Genomic DNA, 12199 nt, shown 5'->3' with positions numbered 1-12199 from the left:
TGTCATGCCATCCCTCCTTGCAGGGAAGCGGACCTCAGGGTATGCCCAGGTTCCCAGAGCGAGCCCGTGGGCGAGCTGCCCTGTGTGTCACGGGGGTCGCGGTTTCTCTTCGGACAGTTGTCGCCCCGACCAGTAACAAGAGCTTTCTAGGTGTTATTAGGAAAGCAGACAAAGCAAAAAGTTACAGGCGTCAAATCTGACTTCTTGGAGTCAACATCCCTCCCTTCCTCCTCCTCATTTGTTCATTATCCAGTTGCAGTGACTTTAGGATTTGACGTTTCTTCTGAAACGGACACTTGGGCCTTAGAAAAGTGTATGCTGCCACCCAGGAGTCCCTGGTGCTCAGGCACTGTGCCCAGGGGGCTGATCTCCCAGCACCCTCTCCCTCTAGGGCACAGGAAGGCCCCTCGGGCAGGAGGTCAGGAAGGCCACTTGTAGTCCTGCGCTGGCCCCGTTGGTGAACTTGGCCACGGGAGGGGGGGTGGTCTTTGTACTCCTGGCTGCCGGCCAAGTGCACAGCTTGTGGCCGGCAGGTGGAGGGGACACGTGGCCCCGTGTGTGGGGGGGTGTTTGCTCTGGCCCTTAGGGACCTGGACTGGAGCTGCCCCTGGGCTCGGAAGACAGTCCCTGTCCTCGCCAGCTGCCGTGGTAGGTAGTTGCGGGAAAACGTGCTCTGACGGCAGATAGAACTGTGATGTTTTCAGAAGTGACTTTATTGATAAGAGTACAGCCTTGAAACTCAGTTTCCTTTTAATCAGCTTTTCTAGGCCCTTTTGAGACTGCTCAAGGACGGCAGAGATGTGGAGTAAATGGCGGATAAGCATGAGGTAGGCAAACCGTGTGTCGAGGAAAATCCACCGTAAGGTAGAAATCTGCTCTGCTAGGAACGTTTAAAAATGTTTGAAATCAGTTCTCTGCTAACTGCTAAGATCGTATAGTGCTCACGACCCTGCAGGAAGGCTGACTCCACCGGGGTATTTAAAATTTTTTTTTTTTTTAATGTTTTATTTATTTCTAGGAGAGAGAGAGAGAGAGAGACAGCATGAGCAGGGGAGGGTCAGAGAGAGAGGGAGTCACAGACTGAAACAGGCTCCAGGCTCTGAGCTGGCAGCCAGCCCAGAGCCCGACGCGGGGCTCGAACCCACGAACCGCGAGATCATGACCCAAGAGAAAGTCGGACGCTTAACCGACTAAGCCACCCAGGCGCCCCTCCACCGGGGTATTTAAAGTAGTACTCGGGGTGGGGGCGCTGGGTGGCTCAGCCTACTGAGTGTCAGACTCTTCTTAATTTAGGCTCAGGTTGGGATCTCATGGTTCATGAGTTCAAGCCCCGTGTCAGGCTCTGTGCTGACAGCTCGGAGTCTGCTTGGGATTTTTGTTTCCCTATCCCTCTGCCTCTCTCTCTCTCTCTAACTCCCTCTCTCTCAAGATAAATAAACTTAAAAAAAATTTCAGATTCCTAATTGGCACACAAGATTAAAAAATTTTTTTTTTAACATTTATTCATTTTTGAGAGACAGAGTAGGGGAGGGGCAGAGAAAGGGGGAGACACAGAATCTGAAGCAGGCTCCAGGCTCCCAGCTGTCAGCACAGAGCCTGACGCAGGGCTTGAACCCATGAACTGTGAGATCATGTCTGAGTCAAAGTCAGACACTTAACCGACTAGGCCACCCAGATGCCCCGGCACACAAGCTTTTTAATATAAATGCAAAATTCCATCTAAAGCTAAGACTGTTTACAGTTGGTAAAAATAATAAAAGAAACAAAATTAAATAAGGTGAAATAAAATAATAACAAAACCGTGCTCTGGAGTGACCTGATCCTTCGTGTGCGTCATAGAACTGATGGGCGGGTCGTAGGTCACAAGGGGATAGCGTGTCGGGGGCAGGTGTCTTGGTCGGGGGCAGGTGTCTTGGGCGAGGTTAGGGTTAAATAGATCCCCTTCCCCCACGACTCAGGTGCTTTCACACAGCCTTATTTCTCCACCTGCACTTCACTGAGTTGGGGTGAGCCTCGCCCTCGGGCTAGCCTTGCTGCAGCCTGGGAGAGTGGGCTGAGCGGATGATGAATGATCCCCTCCCCACAGGAAGCGTGAGTGGGGCCGCTGTGGGTGCTGGGCTGGGTGCTGGGCCGGGCAGGCGGAGGGACGGCACCCCGGGCGGATGGGAGAGGCTGGAGCAGGCCTGGGACTTGAGGTGTCCCCTGAACGTCACAGTAAGGAGCGCGCGCTGCAGACGGGCCAGCATTGGTGGGAGAAGGGAACGAAGATGTGCTGATGCTCAGAAGGCGGTGGGGGCCGCCTCGGCTGTGCGGACCCCCGGCTTCCAGCCCGAGTGGAGGGAGTCCTGGGGGAAACAAACTGCTCTCTTAAAGACAGAGGAAAAGACCACCACTCCGCTTGTCAACTGTTACTCCTGTTTCTTCACCGCTTATTCTATTTTGTGTTTTGACCAGCTTGCAAATCAAATTCAATAAAAAAAAATTCCCCATAATGTTATTTTGATAACTGTGTCCGAGGAAAACGAGATTGCACAAATGGCCCTGGCCGTCATTCCCCCTGGACAGGGCGAGACCTCGGAGCCCCGGCTGAGCTCATGGCCTATTTGGGGAGCCCTGTCCTGGAGGGCACAGCGGGGGGCTGGTGACCCACACAGTGGGGTGCAGTGCCCTGAAAGGACCTGAGGACCAGGGTCCCAGACCAACCTGGTGACCCTTGGCTTCAGACTTTTTTTAATTTTTTTTTTTAAACTTTTTTTAAAAATATTTTTATTTATTTCTAGAAGAGAGAGAGAGAGAGAGACAGCGTGAGCAGGGGAGGGTCAGAGAGAGAGGGAGTCACAGACTGAAACAGGCTCCAGGCTCTGAGCTGGCAGTCAGCACAGAGCCCGATGCAGGGCTCGAACCCACGAACTGCGAGATCATGACTAAGCAAAAGTCGGAAGCTTAACCGACTAAGCCACCCAGGCGCCCCTTCAGACTTTTTTTTAAATTTGGAGATAATCAGAACATACAGAGGTTTTGAACAAACGGGACAAGGAACTTTCTTTCCTCTAACGACTTGAAAGTGAGCTGCCTCCCTGATGCCTCCCCTTTGTTGGACACCTCAGGGCATCGTCCCGCGGGACCGCGATGCGTCCACCCAGAACACGGCGGTGGGTGCATCCCTCCCAGCTGAGCCTCAGGTCCGGCTCACGTGTCCGCAGTGGTCATAGCAGTGCCTTTTTCAGGAAAAGTACCCCATTCTGAATCCTATGTTGTACTTCGTTGCTATGTCTTTTCAGTTTCACTTCAGTCCAGAAAATTCCTCAATCTTTGTACTTTCATGGCCTTGACACGTCAGGTTGCCCTCCTCACGTTGGGGTCTGACACCCTGACGGGCCCCTCTCCCTGTGGAGCGCCGCTCGGCCTCTCCCCCCCCCCCCCCCCCCCCCCCCCCCCCCCCCCCCCCCCCCCCCCCCCCCTGCTCTGCTCCACTCCATGATGCAGATTTAGGATTTGTTTTCAGGAAAGCATGGGGGACGGACCTCAGGTTGAACAGGATCATACTTAAACCAGAAAGTCTTGTCATAAAGTGGCGTTTCCCAAAGTATGCCCCGTGGACCCCTTGCTCTGTCTGATTTTGGTAGATGTGCTACAAACGCTGGAAAGGGTCTGTGTCCAAGTGGCTTTGGAGGATCCTGAGTCGACAGCCCTTCTTGCCGTAAGACCTCTCTGAGCTCTGGCTTAGATTACGATAAAAAATGTGTCCGGTGAATCTCCCAAGAGGGTAGGGTATGCAGCGCTCTCCACATGTTGGCCCGTGGCCCCTTGGGGAGGCTGGTGGCATGTGGCCCGTCTGTCCCCTGAGAAATGCTGTCACCGAGGTGCACGGTTTTCCTGAGGGTCGCACAGAACAGGTGTGGCGTTCTCTGTACGACAATGGTGAGGGCCCAAGAGACGTGTGCACACGACTTCGGAGCCTGCTCTCCCCAAGGAAGCCCCTGCCCCTCCCCATGGCCCTGCCCCTCCATTTGTGCCCCCAACACTGCTCCCCACTTCGGGTCAGCTTCCCCAGGGAGCTGACAGTGACCGGGTTCTGTATCCCAGGCGTGGCGCTTCTGACCTTTTCCTGTTACCCTTCACGCATGAGTGCTGGCGTGTCGAGATGGTCAGGGGTCCAGTCGCGTCCCTCAGAATTCCTGTGTTGACGTGCTCACCCCTAGTACCTCAGTGAGACCGTCCTTACGGAAGTGATCAAGCTAAAATGAGGTCGGGGGGTGGGGCCTTGTCCACTGTCACTGGTGTCCTTATAAAAGGAAAATTTGTGATGTGAAGACACAGGGATGGGACAGACGTCTGCAAGCCAAGGAGAGGCTCTCCCTCCCCGCCCTGAAGGAGCTACCCTGTCCCCCCCCCACCCCCCCCCGCTTGGTTTTGGAGTTCCGGAACCACGAGACAATGGATGCCTGTGACCTCAGCCTCCCAGACCGCCCGTGCTACTCCGTTCCGGCAGCCCTGAGGCAGGAGTCGGGGGACAGAGGCCCAGCCGCTCTCCTGGAGGGGCCAGCCGGTCAGCAGACACAGCGAGAGTGACCCGTGGCTGTGCGGTGGCCGAGGAGCCTAGCCTAGGCTGCCCCGCTGCGACCCGTCATCGCCTCCGTGCCCATCAAGGCATGACTGAGTGGTTGACGGTTTTGAGTGAACCACAGGTGGTTTTGTGGGTTCTCTTGTGGGGACAGGGTGTGGGTGGGTCGTTGAGAGCTGAGCGGGCTTTGACGTTGAGGCTTCGGACACTGATCCCTTGGGGATGTGGGAGGGCGCTGGCACCCAGCTGGGAGTAGAACCGGGAGTAGAGGCCAGGTGGTACCCGTGGCCCCGGGCCCCACTGTCCTGTGTGCCGGGCTAGCCCCTGCTCCCAGCAGCCCCTAGCCAGGTGGTGACGTCTGGGCGTGCTCAGCCCTCTGAGCCCGGGGTGGGGGTGGGGGGGGGAGTAAGGAGGGATTTAATGGGTGGCTTCCGTCTTGTGTGGACGCTGGAATGGGTGGGACAAGAAGACCGTCCCGGACGAGCCCGGCAGACCCAGGTCATTGGGTCCAGATGGCTGCAGTGCCTGGAGAGGGGGGTGGAGACTGAAGGCCCCTCTGTCTTGTCCTCGGGGCAGGCTCTGGGGGGACGCGTCCAGCCCCGCGGCCTCCCTGGCTGGGGCTTTGAGTGGGGGAAACACTCATCGGAGAGGCCCTGAGGTGGGGGAGGGGCTGTGCTGCAGACAACAGCCCGAGGCCCTAAGGAAGGCAACACCGTGGACGACCGACTGAGTGGAACTTTACCGTGGCTCCCATGCTGGGTCCTCATTTCTGGTGGCTTCCACACTCCTCAGCGCAGGCTAACAACTGCCCCTGAAGGACCTTAGGAGGAAGGAGCTGTTTTGGAGAAAGTGCTGGGGGTTGAGGTCTGCCCCCACCACGGCGGTCCCCTCCTGATGGCACATAGAGGGACATCACAGACCCAGGGCTGGTGAGCAGGCCTGCAGCCAGGACAGCCCTGCGGCCTGGGGGCAGCCCCTGCGCCCTGCTGATGACCCGAGGTGGCACTGACCCAGGGAGTGGGAGATGGGAACAGAGTGGAGCAAAAGGAAGGGCGCCCAGCGCGCTGGGGAGGGGGAGGGGAGCCTTTGCCCAGGGCCAGGGAGATGCCTTCTCCAGGGAGAGACGAGCAGGGGTGTCAGGCCTGGCTGGCTGCAGTGGCCCCTGGCAGGGGGTGGGGGCAGGAAGGGGCCTCACTTTCTCCCCAGGATGTGTCGAAAGCTGGACCTTTGCTCTCTGGCTGCTTCCCGGGTGGAGGGAGAGGGCAGCCAGGACGTTTGGAGCCAGCGGGTTTGTGTTAGAAAAAGCCGCTTGTTTTCCTCCCGTGGCTCTCCCTTGCCACACACCCAGAGCCTTTCCTGGTCACCAAACCTGTGGGGCTTTTCCCCACACCAAGCGACTCTTCGGAACACCAGCGGGGAGTCCTGACACTGAACTCCGTTCTGATGTGGTCGACCCGCAGGTAGCATCAGAGCCCCCCACTACTCCCCCCTCCACCGCCCCAGGCTAGGGGCTCAGTCCCATAAGACTGCCTCCCACTTCACATACCAATGGCAAGTCGCAGGTCCCCAGGTTACCCATAGTTCTGTCCGACTTGGCTACAAAGTCGGGGGGCCTCCATAACTTCTTCCCCTTTGGATTCAGTTGATTTGCTAGAGCAGCTCACAGAACTCGGGGGAACACACTTACCAGTTTACTGAAGGGTGGAGGACGCAGACAAGCGGCCAGATGACATACACAGGGCGAGGTCTGGGAGGGTCCCAAGCGTGGGGAGCTTCTGTCCCCGTGGAGATGGGGTGTGTGAGCCCCCGAGGTGGGTGTGTTCACCAGTGTTCACCAGCCAGGAAGCTCTCGAAACCCCATTCTTCTGGGTTTCTCGCAGAGGCTTCCTCATGTAGGCTTGATGGATCACGAACGCCACTTTTAGCCCTTCTTGCTTCTCAAGAGAATGGGGGTCAGGCTGAAAGTTCCAAGCTTCTAATCATGGCTTGGTCTTCCCCATGACGGGAGCCATCCACTGTCACCTCGTTAGAACGAAGGACACTCCTATCACCCAGGAATTTGGCAGGGTTTCCTCCGTGCCGGGAACCTGCGGCAGAGACCGGACACATTTCCCACGATCTCACGCCAGCGGGAAGGCCTGCCTTTCAGCTGGGAGTGGGTGAGGTCCTGCCCTAGGGGCGGTTTGCCTGGGGTCTTCCTGCCCTCCCGGCAAGTGTCAGCCCCTGGCAGCAGCCCGGTGAGCAGGGGGATTCAAGGGCTACAACCCCTGGAGGCGGGCCGTATTTTACCAAACCAGCGGGCTGCCAGCTGCCAGTGCCCGGGCAGCAGAGAGGAGAGTCCCAGAAACAAAGGGCTCCACCCCTGGGGCGGACATGGCAGGGGGTGGGGGAAGGGGTTTCCTGTCTGGTGGCATCCCGCTGTCCGCCATCAGCAGCTCTGGTGGGGCTCGTGGGGTCCCACCCTGTGCCCAGACAGCCCCTCGACCCCGTTTCCTGGGTGTCAGGTGGTTTTACAATCAAGCAGCTGGGAGCCTGCCCTGGGCAGGTGATGGCTCTGGGTGAGGTCCCACGGGGCCCTGGGAAACTTCCTATGTTGGGGTGAGGAGATGGGGCAGGGGGTTTGTTTGGGGAGCTAGGCTCTCCCACCACCCTGGTTGGTCCATGCGCCCCAGGCTAAAGGTCTGGTTAGCCAGAAAGCCAGAGGCCGAGCTCCCATTCAGCCTGTGGTGCTTCGGCAGAGCTATGGCCTGTTAATAGCCAGCTCCCAGCCCCCCGTTGTCAGCACCCCCTGCGCGCCCCCCCCCCCACCTCCTGGGGAAATGCAGAATCAGGATGTGGGAGTCTCTGCCTGTGGTTCTCAGGTGGGGCCTGAGGACCCTATGCCGGCTCTCAGCTCCGCCTTATGGGGGCAGCTCCCTGTCCTGTTCCCCTGAGGAGGGCCCGGGGAACCGGGACGAGGGCCTGGGGGGCCCGGCTGGCACAGGCTGTCCCCCTGCCCGGCCCCTGCTCCAAGAGCAGCCAAGGGGCTGGCGCACAGGCGGACGGGCCTAGGGAGCTGCTGCTCGAGCCAGGCCCCGCTGCCAGTGCCCCGGCCTTGGAGGTCCGCCCAGCACACAGGCTCCCAGGGGGGCGTGCGTGGAGCGCAGTTCACCAGCCCCAGCCCCAGCGCTGCATGTTTCGAGGCCCTGCTGCCCTGAGGAGCCCACACCCTTTCTCCCTGTCCGTTGGTGTGGAGCCGCATAAGGCAGTCTGGGGCAAGATCTGCCTCTGAAGCCACGTGGGACCCGCAGCTGCCGGACTGAGGGTCTCTGTCAGCCGGCGGCGCCTCGTCTCCTTGCTTTGTGGACTCCCGCACAGGGCCACCTGCTTCATCCAGCCAGCAGTGGGCAGACGGACGCCGGCCAGGTGGCTGTTAAACTGCACTTGATGTAATCCTGGGAGTGGCATGGCCACATTTGCTGTGTTCTGTGGGGACCAGCCAGTCTTGAATCCCATGCCTACTCCAGGGTGCGACTGCCAGGAGGCAGGGTCATTGGGAGGCCACCGTCCTATGTCTGCCTGCCACGCCCTTCCCGCCTTTCATCACTTCCTGCTCTTCCCCCTCCCCCCACTGTGTCAACCCACTGGGTATAAGGTGCGTGGCTGGCTGAGGGGCCCGTTTTGGGGGCTCCCCTAGTGCCCTCTGCTTGAGCTGTCCCTCTGTGAGTCTATCCCCCCTGAACTGAACGCTGTTTGGAGTTAGAAGCTACCCCATCTGTGTCCCAGAGCCTGGCACTGCCTGAAACCTATAGGGACTTGGTGAATGTTTGTTGAGTGAAAAAAACAAACTGACAGAGGAGTTCGTGAACTAAGGGCAAATTAAGAAATTCAGGATGTTGCTCTGGAGCAGAATAAGGTTCAAGTTCAAGGACGGTGAGAACTCGGGAGGTTGCTGTTAGCTCCTCAAGCCGCTATTTTCCTAGCTGTGCCATGGGGAGAGTTGTAGCATTGACCTTGAAGGCTGTCATGACCTGGTAACAATTCAGAGCCCTAAATTGGAGGCTGATGCTTTTGTCATTATTATTACCTGGCTGATGGCCGAGTCTGAGCCTGTGGCCGAGTCTGAAGCTCGTTGGTGACTTCCTTTTCCACGAGATGCTGGCCTGCAGACCCCTTGGAGACAAATAGGATGTGGTGCTCAGCAGAGCCACGCTTAGGGCCAGGCCAGCTAGGTGAAGGAGTATGAGTGCTGGATCGCACAGCACCTGAAGCTGTACTACCTTTGATTTATCTGGATTATAAAAAGAAGTTTTTAAGTAATCTCTCTGGAAGAGCTCTAAAGAGACCACTGGGGGCTGGGGGTTACCTGACAGGCTCTAGCTTTCTCCTCTAACGCCCAGAGAATTAGAACCTCAGCCTCGTTGCCTTGCTTCCCCGCAAGGCATGTGGCCAGGCACCCTCCTGCCTTTCGCCCTTGCCGGACACCCGCGCCGTCGGGTGAAAGATTATTTCCAGTTGGTTGGCTTCCAGGTAGAGCATGCTTGGACAGCAATTTAAACCAGCCTGTTGCAGAGAAGCCGACATGAGACATTGACCTTGGCCACCGCCGCCGGAGCAGCTTGGCCAAAGTGATGAGGGTGCCGGTCCAGTCATGCCCACTGTGGATGACATTCTGGAGCAGGTTGGGGAGTTTGGCTGGTTCCAGAAGCAAATCTTCCTGACCCTATGCCTGCTGTCAGCTGCCTTCGCCCCCCTCTATGTGGGCATCGTCTTCCTGGCCTTCAGCCCGGATCACCGCTGCCTGAGCCCCGGGGTGGCCGAGCTGAGCCGGCGATGCGGCTGGAGCCTGGCAGAGGAGCTGAACTACACGGTGCCCGGCCCGGGGGCTGCGGGCGAGGCTTCCCCTCTCCAGTGCCGCCGCTACGAGGTGGACTGGAACCAGAGCGCCCTCAGCTGCGTGGACCCGCTGGCCGGCCTGGCGGACAACAGGAGCGACCTGCCGCTGGGCCCCTGTCGCCACGGCTGGGTGTACGACACGCAGGGCTCGTCCATCGTGACAGAGGTGAGAGCCGGCCCTGTGTTTTGGGGGGCAGGTGGGTTTCAGAGGCGGGGGATGGGAAAGGGAGGAGAGTTCTATTCACCGAGCACTTAGAACATGTCCAATTCTGGGGCGCCTGGGTGGCTCTGTCACTTGGGCATCAGACTTCAGCTCAGGTCATGATCTCATGACTTGTGAGTTCAAGCCCCGCATCGGGCTCTGTGCTGACACCTTGGAGCCTGGAGCCTGCTTCTGATTCTGTGTTTTTCTCTCTATGCCCCTCCCCTACCCCCAAATAAATGAATATTAAACAAACAAAAAGCATCCAGTTCTGTCCTGGATGCTTCCCACTCTTCCCTTGTCTAGTCTTCCACGGACTCTGGGTGTTAGGGAAGGAGTCTGAAGGTCAGAGAGACCTCGGCAGGCCAGGCTGAGCTGGATTGTTTGAACATGGGTCTACGGGGAGACGGGCTCCTTTCTGCCCCACTGGCTTCTTTCTCCAAGAGCCTGCTGAATTGGCTTAGGGTACGGCTTCCCTACCATTGGAATTAGCGGGGGCCCCCTTTCCTCCACTCAAGAGGTACAGGCATGTGAGGGCTTCATGTGGCTGGGGAGGGGGGGAGGCCGCCCTGGCGCTGGAGTCAGACTGTTTTAATCCCAGCCTTGGTCCGGAGGAGCTGGGCGTCACTGAGTAGGTTACCCCGCATCTCTGAGCTTCAGCTTCCTCTCCAGGGATGGCAGTGACCTGCCCTGTAGTGTTGGGCAGTTCAGCTGAAGATGGTGTAACCGCTGACAAGCATGAGCTGAGCTGCACTAGGTGGCCCCACGGGATGGGGTGATGGTGTCAGAGGGTCCTGCTTGCATAGTTCAGTGAGTTATTTCTGGGTTGTGCTTTGAGAATATTTTAGTAAAAAGCCACCAGAGTTTTTTCCTTTCATGCATCCTTTTGAAAGTGTTGCATTGTGATGGGGTGGGGGGGACTTAGAAATTAGCACTGAGGTCGCTCGTTGAAGCCAAGAGCCAGAAGCTACGCAAAGAGGTGCTAGTAAACGGGCAGAAGCAATCGATTCTTCATTGGTTCATTTACTCCTTCATCTGTTCACTTGATAAACGTGTCTGAGCCTTTGCCCCAGCGCTGCCGTGGTGCTGGGGTGGAGACAGGGAGGAAGCTGCGAGCTTCTCTCCAGGGCAGTGAGGGAGGCGGGGAGATTAAGACCAGTGCCCAGGACCACGTGTGGGCAGACACACAGGGGCCAGTGGGCTCCAAGGAGGGGTATCCTCGCTGCTGAACTTATCATGGGCGCCTTCTGGAAGGAGGTGGCATTTGATTGGAACCTCGGGTGTATTCTGAGTGGTGAGGAGAGGAAACGGGGGGGGGGGGGGAGGGGCACTGGCCCAGGCTCGGGGGAGAAGGATCTGGTGCCTCTCGGGGACAATGAGCTGTTACACAGATTCAGGGTTCTGTGGAGAGGTCGGGGAGTGAATGAGGATGGTGTCTCCCCTTTGGCAAGAGCAGAGTCCCCCAGAGAGGTGGCCAGATAAAACACAGGACACCGAGTTAAACTTGAACTTCAAATAAATGACCAACGATTTTTTAAAGATAATTATGTCCCAGATGTGCAATATTTGATACCGAGGCAGGGAAGACAAATATTGCATGGGAGGTACTTACACTAAATATATATATGTGTTGTTTATCTGAAATTCAAATTCATCCGGGCACCCTGTGGTTTTTTGTTGTTTTTTGTTTTCCTAAATGAGGCAACAAATGTGGACATTTGGCCTTGTTGAGGCAGAAGAGCAAGACAGTTCTGGCTGGAGCTTGGGAATGGCCCGGGGGCATCCCCAGTACAGGGGCACTCAGGTGGCCCAGAAAGGAGCCCCAGTGAGAAAGGTCAGGGACACGAGTTAGAGTGCAGGGGGAGACACAGACCTGGCCGGGGCTGCGGGGAAGGGCCCCAGCTCACCTGAGGGATCTGGGGGGTGGGCGATGGAGGCTGTTGAATCAGAGCCTGGACATCAGAGAAGCAGCCGCTTGGGAGGTGGAGGTGACTGCAGAGGGGGTGTGGGGAAGAGGCAGGGGCAGCAGGGAGGAGTGGAGGTGGGAGGATTGAGATAGCTCAGGACCTGGCCCCCCCTCCCTGTCCGTGGCAGCAGGGGACCCCTAGATCTAAGCACTGGGGGGAGCCAAGGTGATCCTGGAACCCTTGTGTGCCGGGGGGGAGGGGGCCGGGAGGCGGTGGCTGCCTGGGAAAGGGTGCCCTGGGGGCCCTGCTGAGTCTGAGGGACAGTGGGATTCTGCTGAGGTGACCAGGGGCTCGAAGCATCGCCCTCTCCTCTCCCCCTCCCTCCCGATTGCTTGAAAACCGCCGTTGCCTCCGCTCCTCGTCCTAAACTGAAGCTTATCCTCAGAGGATTCACGTTGCTGATTTATTTCTGCAAAAATAATTGTTAACTTAGCCTTGCCTTGGACGTTGGAACTTGCTCAAGGGAGGTGCTGAGCCAGCTGGTTTGAACACCCAGCCTCACTTCCCTCCAAGCCAGAGACAGCGGCTGGGCTCCCCCTGGGGAAGGAATGTGCAGTTTCCTGCCCTTGGCGTCCCCTGTCTGGGGCCGGC

The 12199-nt window shown here is 57.8% G+C and overlaps 1 protein-coding gene across 2 annotated transcripts in view; it reads left to right on the top strand.

Annotated features, from left to right (window-relative positions):
- The first annotated feature begins 9126 nt into the window (after nucleotides 1–9126).
- Nucleotides 9127–12199, top strand: part of LOC120223339 (solute carrier family 22 member 1-like) — a 28155-nt gene continuing 25082 nt past the window's right edge. For both annotated transcript variants that reach the window (XM_039221403.1, XM_039221404.1), the window contains exon 1: nucleotides 9127–9605. In XM_039221403.1, the coding sequence (XP_039077334.1) occupies nucleotides 9195–9605 (411 nt within the window). In that variant the 5' untranslated portion in view covers nucleotides 9127–9194. The remainder of the gene's footprint in view (nucleotides 9606–12199) is intronic.

The sequence above is a fragment of the Hyaena hyaena genome, unplaced genomic scaffold (genome assembly GCF_003009895.1).
Source record: "Hyaena hyaena isolate Hyena2069 unplaced genomic scaffold, ASM300989v1 scaffold_981, whole genome shotgun sequence".
NCBI classification, from domain to species: Eukaryota; Metazoa; Chordata; class Mammalia; order Carnivora; family Hyaenidae; genus Hyaena; species Hyaena hyaena.
This window is presented reverse-complemented; position numbering and strand designations above follow the sequence as displayed.